This window comes from Thrips palmi, unplaced genomic scaffold (genome assembly GCF_012932325.1).
Source record: "Thrips palmi isolate BJ-2018 unplaced genomic scaffold, TpBJ-2018v1 HiC_scaffold_8, whole genome shotgun sequence".
Lineage (NCBI taxonomy): Eukaryota > Metazoa > Arthropoda > Insecta > Thysanoptera > Thripidae > Thrips > Thrips palmi.
In genome coordinates, this window is record NW_023144635.1 from 14,784,818 (window position 1) to 14,807,477 (window position 22,660).

General features: G+C 45.4%; 1 protein-coding gene across 2 annotated transcripts in view; it reads left to right on the forward strand.

Moving 5' to 3' along the window:
- LOC117653692 (venom carboxylesterase-6-like) overlaps positions 1 to 4,401 on the forward strand; it is a 23,538-nt gene extending 19,137 nt beyond the window's left edge. For both annotated transcript variants that reach the window (XM_034399527.1, XM_034399528.1), the window contains one exon: positions 4,211 to 4,401. In XM_034399527.1, the coding sequence (XP_034255418.1) occupies positions 4,211 to 4,298 (88 nt within the window). In that variant the 3' untranslated portion in view covers positions 4,299 to 4,401. The remainder of the gene's footprint in view (positions 1 to 4,210) is intronic.
- The last annotated feature ends 18,259 nt before the right edge of the window (positions 4,402 to 22,660 follow it).

Here is a 22,660-nt window from a genome sequence, read left to right on the forward strand (position 1 = left end):
TGACTTCAGCGAAAAAGTTTTCAAGCGCAGTTCAAACCGAATGAAGCTTTCAACAATGCTTCAGATTTAGCAGTGTACAAAACCCTGTTTTTGGGGGGTTTTTTTAAATTTTTGGAGCAAAAAGTTTTTTTTCTTTTCTTAAAAAAGGCCTTCAAATGGTCCAAAATTGTGTTTTTTTTTCTTAGATTTTGGAGCGAAAAGGGTTTTGTTCAGAAATCAGACCTTTAAACCGTTTGGAGGCTTTAGGGGTCAAAAATATGATTTTGAGTTGTTTAAATGTTTTTGACTTTTAAAAGGAGGAACAATTTTGTTTTTTAAACCCCAAAAATAAAACAAATCATACTTTTGGATATCAACAAGTGTCGTTGGAAAGTTGGACCTTAACTTTCAAAATTGTTGTAATATATCTCAGCAGCAACTATTAAGCGGAAAATTTGTCTATTGCATAGTGGAAAAGATTCCCAAAATATGATCAAAATCGGGATGTAACACTTATGTCTTTACCTTACAAGGGCAAGGGAAGTGTCTCAGGTCTGAGACACTTACCTAACGAAAAAACCGCATGATTTTCTGGGAGGTCGGGGGAAAACCAGCAAAGCCGTTCTTTTCCGTGTGGGGATAACAAGACGTTTTCTCGGGAACAGCTCATGCCCGACGGCAACTTCATGTCCGGGTTTTCCAGCCACATCTCGAAGCGCGCGGCGGTGCAGTCGCAGCCCGTGTACGTGTATGAGTTCGCTCACCGCGGAGAGTACAGCAATTACGCCGGCGGACTGGGCGTTGGCCATTCTGATGACCAACTGTATCCGCTGGAGCAGAGCGGAGTCTTCCACCGGCAGGATGATCTCATCATCCGCAGAACCATCCTTGACATGTGGTTTGCCTTCATCCAAACCTCGTAAGTGGACTAACACTGTCAGAAAACTCCGTAAAAATACGGAAATTTAACGGAGACGGGTCCATTTTTTTTACGGAGATCTCCGTTTTTTAGGGTTCCCAAGAACCCCTATTGTCCGAGGTCCGTGGATTCTCCCCCCCCCCTCCGATTTTCAAATAACAACTCTAAACTATTTCAACCATGAAAAAAACAAAAATTTCCCAAATTTTTTTCGAAAATTCATCGTGGAAATTTTCCGTAAACGCGAAAAACATAAATTTGCAACAATCGAAAACGAAAACCCGGGTTAATGATATGAAAAAATGGTTCAAATAAAAAATGTGCCACCCCTCAAAACAAAACCTCCTGGCTCATCAAAGTAACAAGAAATCGTATATGTTCTGAGCAAATGGTAAAAACATGAAAAAAAAACCTCCATGGCAACGGCATGGTCCCATCGTACCACCCGTCAAAATTTAAAGTCCCCCATTTAAAAAAAATCTAAACGCCGTAAAATTTTAAAATGCTAATGCTAACACATTGCACGGTGTCTCAACGTTGGAACATCTTTAAAGTCTGTCACTACTAAAAAGTTCGTAGCAGAAACGACACATCAAATTAATTTTCGTGGGTTGGCACCAATATGCTTCCCGTCTGCGCCCTTTCGAAAATCGCGAGGCTGAAAGAACGAACAGGCGCCCATTAAAACTGCCCCCCATTGTTGCTGAGGTTGGATTGTTTGGCATGCTCTAAAAGGCTGCGGTTGTCTTGTCATGTTTTCCTCGATTTTCAACCAGTTATGGAAACGGGAACACCGTGCAATGCGATTAGCATTGGAATTTTTTGAATTATGGATTTTCTCCGTAAAAATATGGAAGTTATGTATATAAATGAAATAGAAGCCTTACTTATCAAAAAGAACAGACTAATTCACGTTATCGATGGGTTGGGTGACCAACTGATTAGGTGTTCCAAGAGTACACTGCAGGAAATAACCACAACAAAAGTACACAAATTTCTGGCAAATTTTTTTTCAGGTTTTTGTTGTACTTTCAAAGTCAACAATTGTTGTACAAAGTACAATGGAACCGGCATGACGAGTGCTGGGCAGTCCCGGCCTCGTTGTGGTTTGTACAATTCTCGTTGTACTTTCTACAATCCCCGGTGTACTTTTTTTGTACAGTTTTTTTTTTTACATTTTGTTGTACTATTCACACTTTTTCTTGCAGTGTACGCCTTCCCTAAAGCAACCTCGCCTTTGGGTTTCCGTCCATTTATCCGATCCTGGCATGTGGTCAAGTGGATCTTCAAACAGTTTTGGAGAATATCACTTTCGTCTTAAAGACCACTGTTTTTTATTAACATCGGAGGTAGAAGGAGGGAAGTAAACCGTTAAAATGCGTTTATTTCTGCAAAAAAAGCGGTTCATCTCCGTAAAAATACGGAAAATCTCCGTAAAAAGATGGAAAATTTACGGAGCCTCCATTCCCAAAATTAGAGTAACTTTCTCCGTAAATTTACGGTCTTTTTTTCTAACAGTGTAGGTCATTTGCCCAACAGCCGATGACACTTTGAAACCCGTGGTGTTTTCCTAAAAAGTTTATAGGCCATACGGTGTTGTGGGTTGCCTACCTTCCAGGCGCCACGTGTGGAACAAATTAGATAGAAGTCAGGTATACAGTTTAATAAAGCCACTTTTGGAACTTGTGAACTACTCCGTCCTTCTTAAAATATATTTTTTCAGTCTGTGTGGCATTTGCGGAGTTGTGTTCCACTTACCACAATTTGGCATATGGATGTATGTCTAAATCGCATAATTTAGGGCCCAAATTTTTATTTATGAATAGAAGGCAGCCTAGATTAATGACAAGCAGTCTAGTGCGGTTGGGGTACATATTAAGTTCATTTGGGGCGAGTGGAGCCTCGGTATTTGGGGATTTTCGAGGCGTATGGCCGCGTATGCGGCCGTATGGCCTGGAAAATTTTATAGGCCATACGGTCCCCCCGATTTCGTTAATAGGCCATACGGCGTATGGCCCCGTATGGCCTGGAAAACACCACTGTTTGAAACCACTTGAGACTTCGCTGTTAGAAATAGTGTTGTTGTAAATTGTAGGACTGGTATGGATGGTCCAGGCAAATTATTGAACACACACACGTTCCGTACTGTACTGGTGATACTCCGAATTAGAACGGGACCTATAATTGATGAATGTGCAGGAACCCCAGCATTCCCGGCGTCACATGGGAGCCCGTGGTTCAGAAGGGCGCAGAGGCTACCGTGAGATACCTTCGCATGGTCGATCCGAACAATATGACCATGGCCGAGGATCGCGACTTGGGCAACGTCGCCTTCTGGAAGGATCTGCGAACCGAACCGTAAGCTTCATCCACGCTCGACCAATCCAACGCACTAAGAGCCTGAAGACCGGCGGCCTAAACTCGAGACGCGTTTTAAGCTGCACTGTCGCTTAGCGATTAAAACGGGACTCGAAGGATACGCGTGATGCCACCAATACATTTATCGTTCCATGAACAATTCATTGATGGGGTCGTGTGAACACGTTCGATTCAAGTCCCATTCAGCGACTCTGGACCAGAAAACGCGTCCGGAATTTTGACCGCCTTCACTGAACAACGGTGGGATAGTCCCACAACTACGGACGTTGCAACGTCCGTGGTCATGGTCAACGCTTTCAAGTTATGTGAACCACGTTTTCCCCCGCTTCCATCACACGTACACGCACGCCTTCAGACAAAATATTTCTAACCTCAGTCGAGTAACGGGCTTCGCCATCGATCAACCAAAGATCACGCTGTGGTTGAGGGGCTGAGTGGTCTAGATGAGCGTAACGCGGCGTCACGTGGGTGGTCCACAGTGTTTAGAACTGCGTAACGCCATCAACAGACGGCCTCATTAAAACAGGTTATTCTAGTCGTGGCCAAGTGAGGAACAAGAAGAATCACAAAAGACTCATTTCGGGCATTTAGAGTGCACATCTTCACTGAAAATATGTTGTATTTACAATAGAATATTCTCACTAACTTCTACCAAGCAAAGGGTCGCAAATATAAGTTAAAGTGCTAAAAAATTGTATTATGTGATTCTTCTTGTTCTTCACTCGGCCACGACTGGAATGTTTTAATGCACCTGACTGTAATCCTCCAAGTTACTCAGAACCCACACATTTGTGCAGATATCTCATGTCCTTTATTCAGTCCTTGCCGGTCCTTGCATCATATTGTGGGCCTGCTTTGAGTTTGAATTTCGGTCCGGTTGTGAGCGTGAGACTACGATTTAACTGTGACTAACATTTTCTGTTATTTGCACAGAAATCACACTGGCCGCGCTGAGACATCAGTCGCCCTTTCCTTGGCTGCAGCCAGCGCTCTGGTACTCGTCAGCGCCTCAACGAAGTAGACTGCTGTCAAACACATCCAGCCCCAAAGTAGGACGAAATTTTGGTGAAGCACTGTCACTTCTACGACTGCAAACGTTTTGCCAGTAAAAGTTCCAAAGAGTATGACTGAAAACGTTGTTTCCTGTGCCCCTGACGTGACATATACTCAGTGGAAATTTTGGTTCTTGATGACACAACTGTCAGAGTCAGAGCTACTCTTCCTTGCAAGAATCAAAACATTTGATGACTAATTTGACATGCCCGTACAATAAGCATGAGAGCTTAAATGGGAATGTCATCAACTTGTGATACTGTCATGTACGATTTGGACGTCAAGTGTTCAGTCTATGGACAGTGTACTCGGTGGTGGCCGCATGCCCGCCAGGGATTAACAAGTGAGAACTTTAGCTCCAGCTTCGTCCTGATTAGGGTGGGTCGAAAATCCCAGAATTAAACGGTGTATGGTTTTCTTTGCAGTTGACCACATAAGAAAAGAGATCACACAATGCTGGGGTCTGGTGAGGTCACCTTCCACCTCTTTGGAGGCTCCAAACTTGGGTCTAATAGTGAAAAATGGCACTTTTGGCCCTACAGGGACCAAACCAGGGATCGCCCAGGATGCGGCTATCTCGCGATGGGTGCGGAATATGTTCCTTTATATCCCTGCAAAGTCTGGGCGATGTGGCTCAACATCTTGGTTAAGCCCGGGCACTTGTTTTAACGCTAAAACAAAGTTGCAAAACACTAAAAATTGGATTTGAGGGTTTATGAATTTTTCTGCAATTTCGGTTATTTTGACCCAATTTTCCCGCCTAACGGAGCATCCTAGCGATTTTTGACCCAAAATGAACCCCCCTAAATCGACTCTTCTGACCTCTGGAAGCAAGTCAGATCGGAGAAAAAGACGGTCGAAATGGGCGAAACTGACATAAGGGAAGGTGGGGTACCATGTGACGGTTTTTGTTAAGTGGCCGTCAACCTAATACTACCAATCACATTACATCCATAAGTAGTCATGTGCACAAAATGATTCTTCACCTTAAAATTTCTGTTGAGATTTCTAATTTATCTGTTTTGGTTGCTGAGTTATCCCGAGTTGAATGGGCCAAGTCAAAGTGTCACTTCGTACCCCACGTAGTACACTATGTGACAGCCTTAGTGCACCATGTGACAGTGGCCTTTTGTCAGGGTTTAAATCCTATTCAGCGTACCTATACCCAAAGAATGAATGAAGAAGTCTTCCAGCTTTTTATTTCCGTTGAGTTTATCAATTTATCATCTTTGGTTCCCGAGCAATGAAGGTTTTAGTTATTAGTGTACAAATGTCACGGACTGAACACATTCAACTGAGTGAATCGTGGAATCCCATAGCGAATGACAGTAGTGTCACATGGTGCCCAGATCAACAGTTTTAGGGGAAACAGCAATAACACTCAAAGTTTATGCCGTAGAGAATCGAGCCAAAGCTTATTTTGCGCTTAAAACATCAAAGAAGAACATCTTGCAGAGCATGTGTCCGTCCTTAAAATGTAATTTAAAGGTAAACAGCGGACGCGGCGGGAAATAGAAAAAGTTTCCAATGGGCTATTTTAAGACTATTTTCAATTCTGATCGCTACCATTCCCGTCTTTTTCGAAGGAGAGTCACGACCTATTGCACGTCGATTCTCCTTCATGATACCTTCCTTTGAGTCTTCTTACCGCTGTTGGATAGCAAGCCGTTTGGGAGAAAAAGCCAAAGTCACATGGTGGCCGTGTCACATGGTACCCCACCCTCCCTTACGTGGGAATTTACAGGCAAATCATGACAGAATTGTTAAATATCATGGGTTAACTTTGCAGAAACTGGTATAAATCATAGGGTGAGGTTGTCCACAAATTTATTTTAAGCTTGAAGGGCCCCCTTTCGACTTTTTAAGCCTAAGAACATGCCTGGAAGTGGCCGGAAGCGTGCAAACAAATTGCCTACCCACAAGGCGTTTTTAGCCATTTTTCCGATTTTCAAGACTGTTGTGGGGGCTGAAGATATTATCCGATCGGGGTGATATTTAAAATCGTTCATATTGGCCCCTGAGAGAACACTTTGCCACCCGAGCCGATATCAATTTCAGAAAAAAGTGTTTTTCGCGGCACCCTACTCCTCAAATGCGAGAGTGAGAAAAAATATCCCAGCTTTGAAATGTGCCCAATTTAGCGGAAACGCTGTAACGAAAATTTTGGCGAGGAGCTATGGTTGTACCCTTGAAGTGAGAAGGTAGTGGGGCTCTGGTTGAAAATAGTAAGAATCCGATTCTCTCGAAAGTCCGGTCGACCGGTTGCCGTCGGCCAAGTAGTTCCCGAGAGCGAGGGGGGTGGTCATGGTGCCCCAAATCGCAAAGCGAACAAAAGACAACTACGACATCTAAGAATTACCAACTCATGAAATACACAATAATTTGTGCGTGGGGTAGGTCTCACCACAGCGAAATGAGGCTAATTTACCGCACTTTCGATTTCAGTGAGGTAAGCACATTTTAGGTATCACCACAGTCAAATGAAGTAAATTTACCACACTTTTGATTTCAGTGTTTATGTGCAATGCAACAGGCCTTTATTGACGCTATATTCAAGGCGTTCGGATTCTCAGTGCAGACCGCCTTTTAGATTAGTGCGCAATGATCATACCATTTAATGCGGTCAAAATGGCATGGCACTCATCTGACCGCATCAGTTGGTGTGGTCTAGACCACGTTTGGTTTTTCAGTGATTGTGATGTGTAATTTCTGCCTTCCGTCGTTCTTTCCTCTCCGCAGCACCATTGAAGCACGCTGTCTTGCGCCTCTGGGAACTTGTACCCACTATAGCGTGCAATCGATGCGTGACCGTCTCTGCAAGAAACGCGAGTGTGGCCACCGCTAGTCCCGCCAATAGGAGGATCACGGAGTCCAGACTGAAGCTACGCCGTCGCCGATTCTTCCCCCGAAGGCGCAGGCGGCTCCGCTCCGCCTTGAGGCGCCTCTTGGCCACCTCCAGCCGCAGCCGTCGCTCGAGGAGGCCGCCGTTCTGCAGCCGCAGGATTGCTTCGTCCAGAAGCTCCACGAGGACGTAGGTCCTCCTCACGTAGCTGACGTAGTTCGACTGCAGCAGCACCGAGGGCAGAGTGTACCTGCAGCCCCGCAGGCACTTGATGCGCGTGGGCTGCGTTTCGGAAGCGACCGCGCAGCTTCGGTCCTTGGCGAAGCGGTCCTCGCAGTGGTGGACCTCCCGCTCCGTCTCGCACGCCACCACGCGCTCCAGGGGCACGCCCGAAGCGTTGACCGTCCAGCGCAAGCCCTCGCTCGGCGTCAGGACGGTGAGGTTGGGCACGGACGACAGCAGCTCCTGCATAACGCCCGGGTTAAAATAGGGTTTGAAAACGCCGGAACAAGTAACTACACTAACTGTAAGAAATCGTGGATTTTTTTCCCCAAACATATGTATGGAGCTCTCAGAGCACCACACTGTTATTCCACTTGCGATACAGACCGCATTTTCTGCGCAATACAAAGCTCATCGCACTTTTCTGTGATAATCATTGCTAAAAGGTGTGATGAGCTACAGTATCGCAGAATTTTGCAATGATCATTGCAAAAATCTGCAATGATTCCAGATTTTGTGTTGTCATCATCGCAGTTTTTTGCAATAATTCCGATTTTCATTGCAGAATTTTGTGTGATACAGAAGTCATTGCATCTGAGGAGCAATGATTCGTGGGAATCACATTTCGGATATCATCGCACGTTTTTGTGTTGAAAGTATCGCAACTTGGATAACAGTGCAGTCAGGACTTTCTACGGCAAAAGTTCGAAACTTGAGTAAAAGTGCATGCTTCAGTACGAGCATATCTCTAAAATGATTCTGAAGCATGACAAGGATTACCAAAGAACACGACGTAGAAGGTAAGGTTGATTGCCTTCTTGTTTTTAAATTTTTCTTGTGCAAATTGTACATAACTTTTACCGGCAAAATTATGTCATTACCTGTGTTTTTAGTTTGAATGCATCTTTGAGATACCGGAATGTATGAAATTGAGGAGATTCGCAATGCAGAATTTGGGCCAGGGGTAAGGCGGCGAGTCCTTTACAACTCAAAGTTCCCCGCCTGTGACTCTGTGAATTGTCACTTGCGCATTGTGAATTTCCTTAACGTTACACCCTGAGTTACACCTGCATCGTCCCGGGCAACGACTGCGACCTGGAGACGGCGCCCTCGGTGAGGAGCAGCCCCTTGAGGGCCACATTGGTGTTGAGCAGCACCAGCAGCCAGGTGGCGGTGAGGACCCGCGACGAGGTGATGCCCGGGCACATCAGCCAGGCGCGCGTAGCCACCTCACACATCATGGACATCTGGTCCAGCAGGGCCGCGCTGGCGACGGCCAGCCACCAGCGCGACGACGGCGGCACCACGCCGGACAGGCGGGCGACGGCCACGCGCAGCACCACGGTGGAGGCCACGCCGTACAGCAGCAGGCCCCACAGCCCGCCCGCCCACATGTGCCGGAACACGGCGGACAGGTGCCGCGGCCTGTCCGCCAGGGCCTCGGGGCAGCGCGCCTGGATGTGGAAGGGCATCTGGAGGAAGGACACGGTGGCGCGGAGGTACTTGAGGCGGTCGTGCGTCAGCCCCATGGTCCCCAGCACCACGTCCGACTCGCCGGCCAGCCTGCCGAGAGGCCCGGAAAACGTCCCGTTGTCGTGGTTCACGATCCGCTGGTCGCCGACGAACGTCCAGTCGACCCTCACGTTCCTGTACTGCGCCACGGCCTCCATGATGGTGGCAACCAGCCGCGACTCGAAGGGCAGGCCGACGGCGCCAGTGTATCCGCACCGGTCGCGGTAGCCGACGATGACTGTGGCGCGGATGACGCAGCCGCCGAGGTCCCTCGGGACCAGGTCGTCCTGGTGCATCCTGGCCGGCAAGGAGAAACGAAGCTTCCCGGGTGAAACAACACTAAGAAGCCAAACGCTATGAATATGCCGTCATTTGGTGCAAGGCAAACGCATTGCACATGAAGTGCTATGCCTTCCCATGCATTAGCATAGGGCATGTTCGGGATGCATTGCAAATAAGGGGCAATATGGATGAGGCATTGCACGTATGGTGCGATATCTTAGTCCAGTCCATTGCACCATACGTGCTATATTCATAGCGTTTGGAATCTCAGTGAAGACACGCGCACTACGCCCGTGAGAGCATAACGGTCTCTCACGCCCTTTTAACACTGAAAAACCAAACGTGGTCTAGACCGCACCACTGGTGTGGTCAAATGGGTGCCATTTTGGCCACACCAGTTGGTGCTGTCTAGACCACGTTTAGGTTTTCAGTGAAGGCGTGGTAGGGTAAAGCCTTCGAAAGGGCAAGGTAAATACTGTTCCTGGTCATCCCAGGAACTCCCTGGAAGTCGCCTATGCCTTCTTCATTGGCTTCCTAGGAAAACCAGGAACCGTTTTTTACCGTGCGCATAAAAATGTGGCCTCAAAGTCTTACAGTAGTTCACGCCATGCATTCGGCACGAAATGATTGACGCAGTTCCTCCAAATGGCTTTCGCGGCCAAAACCAAAAACGGTTCCTTGGTTTCTCCTTGTCTTTTGTATTGTCTTCACTAAAGACTACCTGGGAGAATTTGGAGTTGTTTCAGTCGTGTTGTTTACCCTGCACCTACACTGTTCGAAATTTTTTCGTAAATTTACAATGATTTCTCTGGAAATTTTTATAAACGAGAGCTTTGTAAAACGTAGTTGATGAAATATGCTGTATAGTCCAAAAATTCATCTTAAACATCAATTTACAAGATACTTTGTAAATCTAAAAAACATTCCGTTATATTTGTGATAATTGTAAGTAACATGCACCCTAGCATGCAGGAAATAGTGCTGAGTAAAAATGTTCGTCGGAGACTCTAAACCAGGACTTTCTGGCCCGCCGGCAGCCTAGCTGCCACAGCTCTGCAAGGGCATTTGAAGCTCGATGACCAGCTGGCTTTGGCAATCTCTACGACATATTTTGTCAATTTCACAACTGTTTCATTCGCCTACAAAATGTTTGCTAAAAATATCACAAATATCGTTTTGAGGCTAATACAAGATTTTTAATGTCAAAGTACGGAATAATCTCCAAATTTCAAGACAGCTTTCTCAAAGAATATTTTACTAAATGTTTCGTGCTAAAATATGTCGTAAATTAACAAAAATTTCTAGCAGTGTACTAAGGTCTTATTAAGGTTTGTAAAACCTCGTCCATATGTTACAAAGATTTGTGTCGACGGACGCATGCGGTTTTGTAAACTTTAACAAGATCATACAAAACCCGTGTATGATTTTATGACCTTAAAAGGATGTGATGAACTACAAAAATGTTAACAAGAAGCTCAATAAGAAAACTTTCCTTGCAGAGCATAAAGACTTCTAAGAGTAAAGTCGCTGATTTTTTTTGTTAAGAAAAAAAATCTTTAACACTTTCAGACAAAATGTGCACAAAGTGCGGTCTTCACAAGACTTTGTATGAAGTTATAAATGTGCCACAAAAGTAAGCGCTATAAATTCATTTCAAGTATAAGAAAGGCCTATCTCAATTCTACTGTTGTTACCTACCTGGACGGCAAGGCCGCCAGCGAGACCGGGTCGGAGATGCGCACCGTTGCCACGGGGACGACGCCGGGCGGCGCAGTGCCACACACCGCGGACGCGTTGGCGAAGGGCGCCATGCTGTACAGTGTGCCCACCTCCCCCCGCACCACGGTCACCGACGTCCGCCCCCAGGACCGCGACCAGGCCACCGCCATCAGGTCACGCACCAACGGCTCCACGGCGGCGGTGCCGTTCACTGGTACAACCAAAACCACGCACTTAAAACTCTACAAAGAACTGCTCTTTGTAATGGAAAGAAAACGGCGGCTTCGCAGCCTTCGAACGAAATCGTTTGTAATATTAACGATTTTCATTGTAATACAAAGGAAAAATTCTTCGTACCCTACGAAGAACTTCTTCGCAGCTTGCGAAGGATTTTCCCCTTGTATTACAAAGAAAATTGTTCGTATTACAAACGATTTCCTTTGCAGGCTGCGAAGCCGCCGTTTTCTTCTTATGACAACAATCAGTTCTTTGTAGGAATTTATCTGTGCAAGGCGTGAAGCGTTATAGTGGTGAAGGAAGGGTGCGGCGCAATGGGACCCGAGGCACACTGTAAATGTCTTACGGCGAAAGACTGCACCACCATATTTTGGTGGGTTTTTTCTCCAGAATGCAAACAAAATTCATCAAAATATTACAAGATACAGTAATTCTAAATGGCATTTTATAAAGACAGCTGCACCACCATGAATAGAACATTTTCACCATAATGTAGAGAATCTTCACTTACAACATTTGAACAGGGGGTGGCAACGGCCTAGGGAGAGCGTGAAGCGATGCGCGCGCCGTCAGTGCATAGGTTGCGCACTTGTTCGAGATTATGAAAACTAGACTGTGTTTTCAAAACGCTTTGCACCGATGGAAAGGGCTTGAAATTTAGGGTGCATTAGGCTAATTGCTCTTCTCAAAACTCCCCCCTTACCTAATATTAAGGCGCAGTAAAAACACCGAAAAACACAAAATCATAAATTGAAGAAAAAACTCGAATGCGCCATGTTGATGTGAATGATTTCGCCCTTGTGTTCGGTTGAATTGGAAGTATCGGGCAGTCTACTTTGCCTAATGCACCCCAAATTTTGTGCTCTTTTGATCTGTGCAAAGCGTTTTGCAATCAACGGGCTAGATCTTCCAATTGAAGCAAAAAGTAATGCCTGCACCTTACTCGCGCACGGCTTCACGCGCTTCCTAGGCCGTTGCCGCCCCTGATTTGAAGTGCACAATGCGACAGAGTCGGTGTTTGGCACTCACTCCTAATCCAGTTTGAGAGCCGCTAAAAATTATGAAGTCCACCAATGCATAGTTGTTGCCTTGCACGACGGGGTTTAAAAAAGTTACTATAACTGATTGCGAAACAGAAAATTGTAAAGAGGACATCGTCTCAATATGTCCCAGTCGTGGGGCACATCGGGACGTGATTTTTAGATTCATCTTTTCGTGATGATGACTGGGTTTAAGCGAAACCAAGCACACTGATATCCTCGTCCAGACGGAAATACGTCAGGGCTACCACTCCCGCTATTCGGAGTGAGATTCCATGCCAGTTCGACCCGGGCCTGAATGTGACCGTTGACGATTCCCACTCTGCGTCGGAATTTTTTTCGTTGTACTAGAAGGGGTAATCGCCAAATATTTAGGTCCCTGGATCCATTTTTGAGGCTAGGCTGGCGATACTTAGATTTCTGACCTTTCTCGGACGGATTTGTCGAAAGTGCGCCTTTAACTCCGTATCTCTGGCTTGGCTGGTCACGGCACATTTCTAACTCTACCTCAATGATTTTGTGCGTATTGAGTGGAGAAATAGGCTCCAGCGGTCGAAATTCACTTTTCCAAAACAACAAAAGCGTCCAGGGACACAGTGAGGTTAGGTTGGCCAGCGAGACCGTAGGCACCTTAGCAGTATTTGTGAGCCCAGTCCAATTGATCCAGGAAGCGGAAGAAGGGCATAACTTGACTTATCCCCAAATTGAGTTTTTATTTTATTATTGTGCCTTAGGATGGTTTACATCATTTCACCAAATTATTTGACTGAATTCCAAGCAGTTTAGGAGAAAATCCACATGGAAAAAGGGTATAACTCAACTTAACCCCTTTTACAGTCTAAATTTCATTGGAAAATGGAGATAACTCAACCTTAGTCTACATGAGTCCGTTTGACAAATTGGCAAAAGGATATAACTCAACTTGTGTTTTTATGGATCTAGTGTAAAAAGAATCAACTCAACTTAACCCCCCTTAATTTTAAATTTCAATTTGGAAAAAAGAGCTAAGTCCAAAAAATACACCAGAGTAACATACACTTTATGCGGACTATTGTTCCACTTGACTTGTCTCCAAATTCCTCTTTGTTTAGGAAATATAAGGTGAGCTGACTCTGTTTTCCATTTCCACGGAAAGTGATAAGTCGCAGAAATCCTCTACGGAGTAACCTTACACTTTTGATTTTTTTTCCAAAATTTTACTAATGCTTTTTGAAATTATTAACATCTGCAACATTCATTTGTTTTGTTTTAGTTTTCCCTGCTAACAGTTTTTTGTTTCTCCTGAAAAATGGCCAAAATTGAGTTATCCCCTTCTTCCGCTTCCTGGATCAATTTATGTGCAGCCTTTGTCAGTTTTCGAGAGCCCATGCCAGTATCTGTGACTACCAAATTCAGAATCATTCACTGGCGGATTCTGCCATTTCAATTCACTGTGCCCGCCCGGGGTAGTCGTACGCTTCCAAGACGGGCGGAAGGTCTTCAACCGTAGTTTCTACACTGCAAACCTAACTGTCTACCAAGTACACACTTACAAATGCATGCTTGTAAGTACACACTTACAAACGCATGCTTGACGCCGTATAACTCCACACTGATAAAAAGACACAGTGAATCCCGTTAATTTTTTTGCCGGGATTTACTGTAGTTCAGAACACAGCATTTACTCTGCCTGGCTACAGTAAGAACTGTACCTGGTACAGGATATTCCGTACTCCACTCCTGTGGTACAGTAAATGCCGTACAAAGTACAGTAGATCCTGTAAAAAAGTACAGTAAATACTGTACTCTGAACCACAGTGACAGCTGTACTAATCACTACTTACTGTGATTTTTTCCCACAGTGCATGCGTCAAGCATGCACACTTAAAACTCTACAAAGAACTGCTCATTGTAATACATAGAAAACGGCGGCTTCGCAGCCTGCGAAGGAAATCGTTTGTAATACGAACAATTTTCTTTGTAATACAAAGGAAAAATTCTTCGTAGCCTACGAAGAACTTCTTCGCAGCCTGCAAAGGAGAAATCCTTCGCAGGCTGCAAAGCCGCCGTTTTCTTCGTATTACAAAGAGCCGTTCTTTGTAGAAATTTATCTGTGTGCGGTTGTAAGCGTGTACTTGGCGAAGCATGCGTTTGTAAGGGCCTACTTGCAAGCATGCATTTGTAAGTGTGTACTTCGTTAGGTTTGTAGTGTATGTTTGAACAAAGCGTAGAATTACGCTTTAGATTTACCAGTGTCGTCGTGCGCGTCCTCGTCGGGGCGCACGACGATCATCGCCTCGGAGTACCAGTGCGAGGAGTCGGTCGCGGCGCCCAGCTGCGACATGAGTCCGGGCAAGCGCTGCGGCGTGCCCGCCATCATGAAGGCCACCAGCCTGCCCGCGGGGAGTTGGCTGCCACCACCGGGACACAGCCACATGACCGGCAGTTCCCGCAGCGCGCCCCGCAGCCAGGGCAGCGCGGTCGGCAGGCCGGCCAGGCAGAGCACCAGCGTTCCGCCGGCCGGCGTGTAGCGCGTGGCGAGGAAGCCGAGGAACCTGGCGAACTGCACATCCGAAGGCCTGCCACTGCCAACAAGTGTATTTGCACAATTTTAGACCTGCTAACTTTTCCGCATAAATGTCGCGCGAAGTCGCGTAGAAATCTATACCAAAAGTATGTGCGCACTAAATTGTGCAAGAGCACATTGTAAAATTGACCAAAGGGTTGTGCACTCGGTGCACTCTCTGTGCGCTGCTCTCTTAAACGTTCAGAAACTACACGCGCAAGACGCATGCAAGGGAAAACGGTACGCCTAGGGTTGTTGAAAGGGCTTGTCTTGGAGAATGTTTCCTGGGCCACACTTCGAAATCGGCAACTTTTGGTTTTGACTCTACTGTTTGTGGTCTTTGGTAAGATGAACTTCAAGCGGTCCAGACGATTTTTTTTCGACCTGTCAAAGGGCATGGCTTGCAAAGCAAATGTCTGTGTTCCGGTTTTTTTTTTTTTGTGAAATATTAACTTTTAGAGCTAATAGCAAACCGAACGAATTGAGATAAAGAAAGAATTGTATGTAAATAGTTTATGGTTTAACCTAAACCTAAATTCTTAGAAAAAGGCGTATGTTTGATCAAATAATTTTAAATGAACGAATAAACTCATCGTTTGTTTTCTTACGTGCAAAAATGACGAGGGAAAATGATCAATTTTTCATGGTGACAGGTCTTTGGCGGCCAAGGTATAAAATAGCGTGAACAAAATTTTGGGCAATTCATTTGAGGTTCATCTCACCAAAGACCATTGACCAAGCAAATTCGAGCCAAAACAAAAGACGTTTTGGAGGTGTGCTCCTTTGATCTGGAAACACTACACATAATTTCTACACTCCCAAGGGCAGACAGCATTCTGCACACACTGAAAATAGAAAGGTCAGACTTATGACCTCTTAAACGGTCTTACTGAAATGTACGACCGAAAAAGGTTCATACTGAAATGTAAGACCGAAAAAAGGTCATACTTCGATAAATGACCAAAAAACGGTCATACTTTTTAGTGTATCACGGCCAGGGTAAAGGCTGATATATCCCCAAGCTAAACAATAGCCAGTCTCGCTGATGTCTGCAGACTCAACATCTTATGATCGTTTTCATACGTATTACGATGGTTTTCCATCGTAAGGTACGCATAAATTTGCACATACGTAATATGCTTAATTTTTCATCGTGTTACGCATGTACATAATCATATTACGCATGCATTTCATCGTGTTACGCATGAATTTTATTGTAGTACGTATGTTCTCATTTCAACGTATGTTACGATGGCCCTTTCATCATAAGAATTCGAGGGTGTGACCTTTTGTGGCCATACATTTAAGTATGACCGTTTTTCGGTCATACTTTTCGTATCACCGAAAATCGGTCAGGTGTCTCACCCTTCGTGTTTCAGTGCACTCAGAACACCAGTCAGGGCACGGGATGTCAGCGGTCTGGCCTGGCGTACCTCGCGTCCTGGAGCTTGACGACCGCTGTGGCACCCGAGACACACAGCTGCACCAGGGCCACCACCTTGAGCGCCTTGAGCCACATCCGGCGGCGACCGGGGCGCCTACAAAACAATCGGGCACTGGAAATTTTTTTGGGCGACTTTTGTCCTGGAAGTTACCTTTTCTTGCGCAGATCAACTTTTCGTACGAACTATTATGCGCTATTATGCACTAAAACAGAAATGTGTGTAGTTTTTGGAACAAAAAGTTTCCTCTTTTATTCTAACTTTTCACTGATTTTCCTACCAAAAATCAAAATTTTCCCTGACGTTTTCGACGCCTCTTCCTGAAACTTTGCCGCGAAACAAGCGAAGCGAGCCTCGTCACAACTCGAAATTCGGGTCGGACACGTGACTAAATTATAGTATGACATAAATCCAAGCCAAAAATTGGCGTGACGCACAAGTGCTAACCTTTCAGCACTAAAAGTTAAATAATCCTACGACATAATCCTACTGTACATATCGAGGGGTCCTATCCAAAAGATCTTATCTGGGCGTTTTCCCCAAGAGAATCTTATCTTGACCGCATGCAAATTTCACTCATTTTGATCATTAGGGATGAATACGACAGTAAGCAGAATGTATTCCTACATGCACTTTTGGTTTCCGATCTTCCATACTCAGATTAACGTGAAGTAAAGCACAAATTATAATGATATATAGCCGTATCAAATGATCAAACTAAGTGAAATTGGCCTGCGTAAGATTCTCTTGGGGGGAACGCCCAGATAAGATCTTTTGAATACGACCCCTCGATATTCGGAACTTCAGGCAAGTCGACACAGCTCAGATCACGCACAGGCTGCGGAAGCTGCGTTACTTACCAAGTCAATTTTCCTGCATGTTGACCGAAGCTGCGGCTCCACACCGGAGGCTGCGCGCACTAAAACGAATGCCTCGTTCTTAGTCATGGTCATTAAACAAAATAAGGGTGAAACAAGACGTTAACAGTATTCTTCTTTTAGGGGTTCCCAAGCCCCCCATTGTTATTGGTCTGGTGCTAGCCCCCGCAGAGAGCTAGGTACGGCCTTTGGGTGGCGGTCAGACAAAAAAGTCTCGCCATTTTGTGGTGAGACTTTTTTGTCTGACCGAATTTTGACGAGACTTCAGGATCTGACCAAAACTTGGCGAGACTTTTATGTCTCGCCTCTGGAGTGGCGAGAAGTCTGCACTGTTAAAAATCGTCGTAAATTTACGACATTTTGTAGAACAATTATGGCGTTTTAAAACGACATATTTTGGTACGACTCAAGTCGTAAATATACGACTTGAGTCGTAAATTTACGACATATTTGTCGCTAATTTTGATAGCGAGACGTTCCGTTTTGAAACGAATTAAGTCGTAAATTTACAACTTAATCGTAATTTCACGAACGATCGTAATTTATCTTTTGAATATGTCGTGCAGTTATGACTTCAGTCGTACATTTACGAATCTTGTCGTAAATTTGTGTCATGAATCGTAAATGAACGACACAAATCGTAAATAAGCGAGCACAATTGCAACTTTTCATCAACTTTTCGGGGATTTCAGATTTCAAAATATGTAATCGCGATTACGACATTGTCGTAGAGAAATGATTTTTTCGTCGTTCAGTTACGACGAAGTAGTTTCAGAACGATTTCTGTCGCTATCAAAATTAGCGACGTTTTTGTCGCTAATGTACGACAAAATTTCTGACAGTGTGACCTTAAAATTTGGTGTGGAGCTGGGTCCTCCGAACACTAGCTTGGACACTGACAAGAAGAATCTTAAAGCGAGAAGAGAATCTGGAGCACAGGCGTTGAATAACTCATTTCAAAGAAAGTTGCTTGATCATACACTGCAAAATGTCTGATACGGAGCATGCAATGAAGATACCGGAAAAAAATGAGAATCTGAGCCGTCAAAAACAAAAGGGGTCCTCCTTCGTCGGAACCCCTAGAAAGTTTGGCTACCTTGGCTAGAGAGACAGCAGCAAAGTATTCCTACGTAGCAAAGCATTGCAATAAGACAACAACAAGTACATAAATCAAATAGGTTGAAATAGCAGAGAAGGGTTCTGTCATGTTCGCCTCACCTTATTGATGCGTGTGGCACCTTGGGCAACAAAGTTGCGTTTGGGGAGTGCTGGTAATGAAAATGATATCCATTTCGACCTCTGACCCCGGTTGGAGTCCCAATGGGACAAAAGTTAGACAAAATGTTAGGGGTGTCAAACCGACAATGTCATGTTGTTTGCCCAGCGAACCTACCTTGCCGCCCCGTACTTCAAAGGGGGGTCTGGGGGACGGAGCCCCCCAGCATAAAAGTTGGAACTGAATGAAGTGAACTGAATGAAAATACCAAAATGGGCTATGGACTTAAAGTTTCTAAATGGTCTTGGGACCAACACTCTAAATTTTCATGCGTTTAGCACGTTTTGCAAGATTGTTATGCGCCCCTTACTATTTGACGTGCCATCAGGTCTCTTAGTGTGGCGAGAGATTCTGCCGAAGGCAGGCCAAGGTAGGTGTAAACGCCTGGCGTGGATTGTCGGAACTGGCGCAGCATCGCAAAGCCTGTTACGACAAGCCACTGTCCGGCGTACACCTACCTTGTTAACTTGGGTAATTAAAGAATACATATGCAAAGTTGCCCCGTATGGTTGTCTCCTCAGAAAAGTGCAACGCGACAGACAGACAGGCAGACTCACGACCAATGGATCCCCAAACCGCCATTCACGGGATGGGCTTCGCTACTGCTCAGCCAACTAATTGCCACTCATGCAACTGTCACTTAAGCACACTCAAAATAGAAGTGAATACACCGAAAAATTCAATAATTCAAAGAATTGAAGAAAAACCTCGGATGCACCAACATTTTCTATCTTGGGTTAAATTACAGGATTCGGGAAGGCAAATGAGCTTCAGGAAACTGAAATTTCATGCTCTTTCGATCTCCGCAAGGTGTTTTAGCAACAACCGACTTGTTTTCATAAACTCAAGGAAGTCCACAGTAGCGGGGAGCATTGCTTCACGCGTTCCCTAGGCCGTTGCCACCCCCTGGTTGACAGCATGTCACGGACGACTTACCGGGACGCCGCCGCTGCACGCCCACGCGTGGGACTGCCAGCCAACGAGGATTCGGGAGGGGGGCCGACAATTTATCGACCCTCGCCAGGCTGATTAGGAAAAAGCGCTTCGCCCCTTTGTCTTTCTCGCACCTACACCCACGTCGAAACCCAATGAGTGGAAGGGAGATAGACGAAAGCGACGTTGATAATTGTTCTTCTAGCTTTGATGTACGTGTGTGGCTTTTAATTGCGTGATGAACACTCAACTTGATTTGAGGAAACTGCAAAGTGAAATTGCGCTGTCCCAGAAACATGTTTCTTACCATTATACTGTAGTAATGTAGGTTAGAGATCTTCTTCAAGAAGCACACGATGTGGAGAGATTCAGTTTCGCTATTTAAGGCAAAAAATCAATTGTGGGTCACATTTTTGAAAATTCAAAATTAAGGCCTTTAATTTTGACCTGATGACAAAAGTGCATGTGCGGCCTTTAACAATGGTCCTTGGACTAAGTTTTGCAGCATAGCAGCCCCGTCTATCATCCTTATTTACTAAGCTGTGGCTGTTTTAAAAATAGTCTGTTTTGGCCCACAATTGATTTTTGGAACCAGTTGTGGGTCAGCATTGTAGAAAGCTCAAATTTGGATATGATTTGCTTTGATGCGAAAGGAATTCACTTTTGAATTTATTTTTCGGAATCGTGAAAACTGCAGGATCTGTAGCACAATGAATCAATTGTGGGTCATATCAATTGTGGGCCATATCGTCTTTTTGCTTGTAAATTGGCCACTTTTGCAAGATATTTTCTTATTTTCATTAATAAAAGGTCCCTGGTTCTCAATAAACCAAGCAGGCACGTTTTTCACTCAAAGAGGAAAAATACATAAACAGGCTTATTTCACTGTGAGACAGACGTGAGTTAAACGTCCTGGATTAGAGACGAAACTTTTACAGTGCATATTCTAGGGCCGCTGTTGTGGTAGACACACCATGTCATCGTGAAGTATTGCTACAGTTTATAATCTATTTCAGTTAGAATATTTAGTCTGTAGGGATTGATTTGACTCGTTTTAACAGGGCCGGACTGGCCTCGGGTGCCTAGCCTGCAGTTAGAGAGCGGTCCCCTTCCGGGCGCTATGTAAGCCCCGCAATGCCCCCCCCCTCCCCAACAAAAAAAAAGCCTTATGGCGGACTGGAAGTAAGAGCTAGCGTTGTCAATCGGGGCTGTACCCTAAGCTTAAACACCTTCCTTTCGTAGTACTAAATGTGACAATGCAGAAAAATGGAATTTACTGTGATACATCAGTCATTCAGAAGCGCAGAAAACAAAAAAATATAAGAAAAACTACCGTAAAATTCGTCGAAAATAATGGGTCGGACATGGTAGCGAACGCTACTTTGCCATCACCCGCGCACCATGGCATCGAATGATTTCGGCTGTACTATGGTAAATTTATGTTCCCTGACCTATTATGAACCTAAATCAGCAAGGGCGTCCCGTTTTACCTAGTAATAGCTTCACGGTGGCAATTTGAAAAACACACGGTTTTTCGCTTCGTTGGATGGGCGTTTTTTTCACGACTTTTGGAAGGGCCTTCCTTTGAAGCCTAATAGGAGCTGTCACAGTCGTCGCTCGGACATACACGCTATTTGGGGAGACAAAGAAAGGTTGGAGGAAGGTCTACCGCGAAATTCAAATCGATTCAATCTCCGTCGGGTCTGCGGTGACCCGTCGAAAAAAATGACCCACAATTGATTCGTGACCCACAATTGATTTTTTACCTTATTCACGTCAGTACAGGACAAGTGTGATACAAGGGGAAATAACTTTGAATTTCGGTGTACAAAATTTTGAATTTCGGTAAATTTCATTGAATTTCAGTAAATTTCAATAAATTTCAATGAATTTCGATGAATTTCGATGAATTTCAATGAATTTCATTGAATTTCACAGCAAAATTCATGAATTTCATCACAAAATTGAGGAATTTCGGTGTGAGATTTCGTTGCCGCTGGCCTGCAGAGCGACTCCGCATATCACCTTCGTCGCTCCGTCTCTGTCGCACTCATGGGGCGGCCCGCGTAAGTGCGAGAGAGACAGAGCGACGAGGCCCTGTGCGGAGTCGATCGGCAGTCGGCCGGGGAGCTGTGCTCAGAGACCCTCCGAGAGCTGCGAACGTGTCTGTCTCCCCCAGCGCCCGCAAGTTCAGAGCCTCCATTCGGGTAACTATCCCTTGCCCGCGCGCCGGGACGAGCTTTCCGTCCCGTACCGTACCCGACCCGCAAGGCGTCTACTGTCCCCGTGCCCGTGCCCGACCCGCAACGAACGCCTATGCTGTGAAATCTTGTGCGGGCAGAAGCATACCCGCAGTCACCAACCCGCGCGACGCAGGTGGCGTGGCGTAGCGTAGCGCCGCTTCTGCGCTGGTGCTCGCTCTGCCGGCACGCCGTACCCGCACCGATCATCTCCGTTCGGCTGCGCTCGGGCGACGCGTTCGGGACTCGGTCTGTCTCTCTCGCACGATTTTGCCTAGCGCCCAGCCGGCGAGGCCGGCGACAGCTACCCGCACATCGTTACCCGAATGGAGGCTCTGCCCGCAAGGCCGCCAAGCTAGGCGACGAGGCGCCAGGAACGCCGTGACCCGTTCCCGACTCCTCGCCAGCATCAGAATATCGTCGGCGTATGCCAGGATCGCCACCAGCAGGAAATCTCTGAAGTTGTCCACGCTGTACTCGGGCATTCTTCTCACCAACTCCCGGATTGCCCAATGCAGCACCAGCGTGAACAGCCAAGGCGACAGGCAGCATCCCTCGCCCTCACTGCATTCGTCACCGCCTGCCTCCACCGAACCTGGGTGAGCACTTCATTTTGCGATACTTTTACTACAAATTTTTGCGATAAAACCGAGTTTGCGATTCCCACGATTTATCGCATCCTGGAGTGCGATAATTTTGTTATTACACTTTTTTTGCAATAACCACCCCATAATTTTTGCGATAATAGAGCGTTTTGTAGTAACTTTTATCACATTTTTTTCTGCGATAACTTTTTATTGCATTTTCTTTGTAGTCATTATCGCAAAAATGTGATACTTTATTGCAAAATTTAGCTATAAATTTTTTATTGCAGATATTTAGTTGTCATTATAGCAAAAAAAAATGTGATAAGTTTTTTATTGCAAAATATATACGGTGGTTATCGCAATTTGAATAACAGTGAGGTCCTGCAGGGCCAGAGCGCGAACCCTGTTAATCAGGATCGGGGACGCTCTTCAAGATACAAAATAAGATTAAACCGGCTTTAACGAATTGTCTAGTGCCGATTTCTATACAACGGTTTGACATCACATGAGCTTTTGTTAACTTTTCTCTGAGCAGCTTTGCCGCTTTGCCGGTTCGCTCCGGCCTGGGTTCGAAC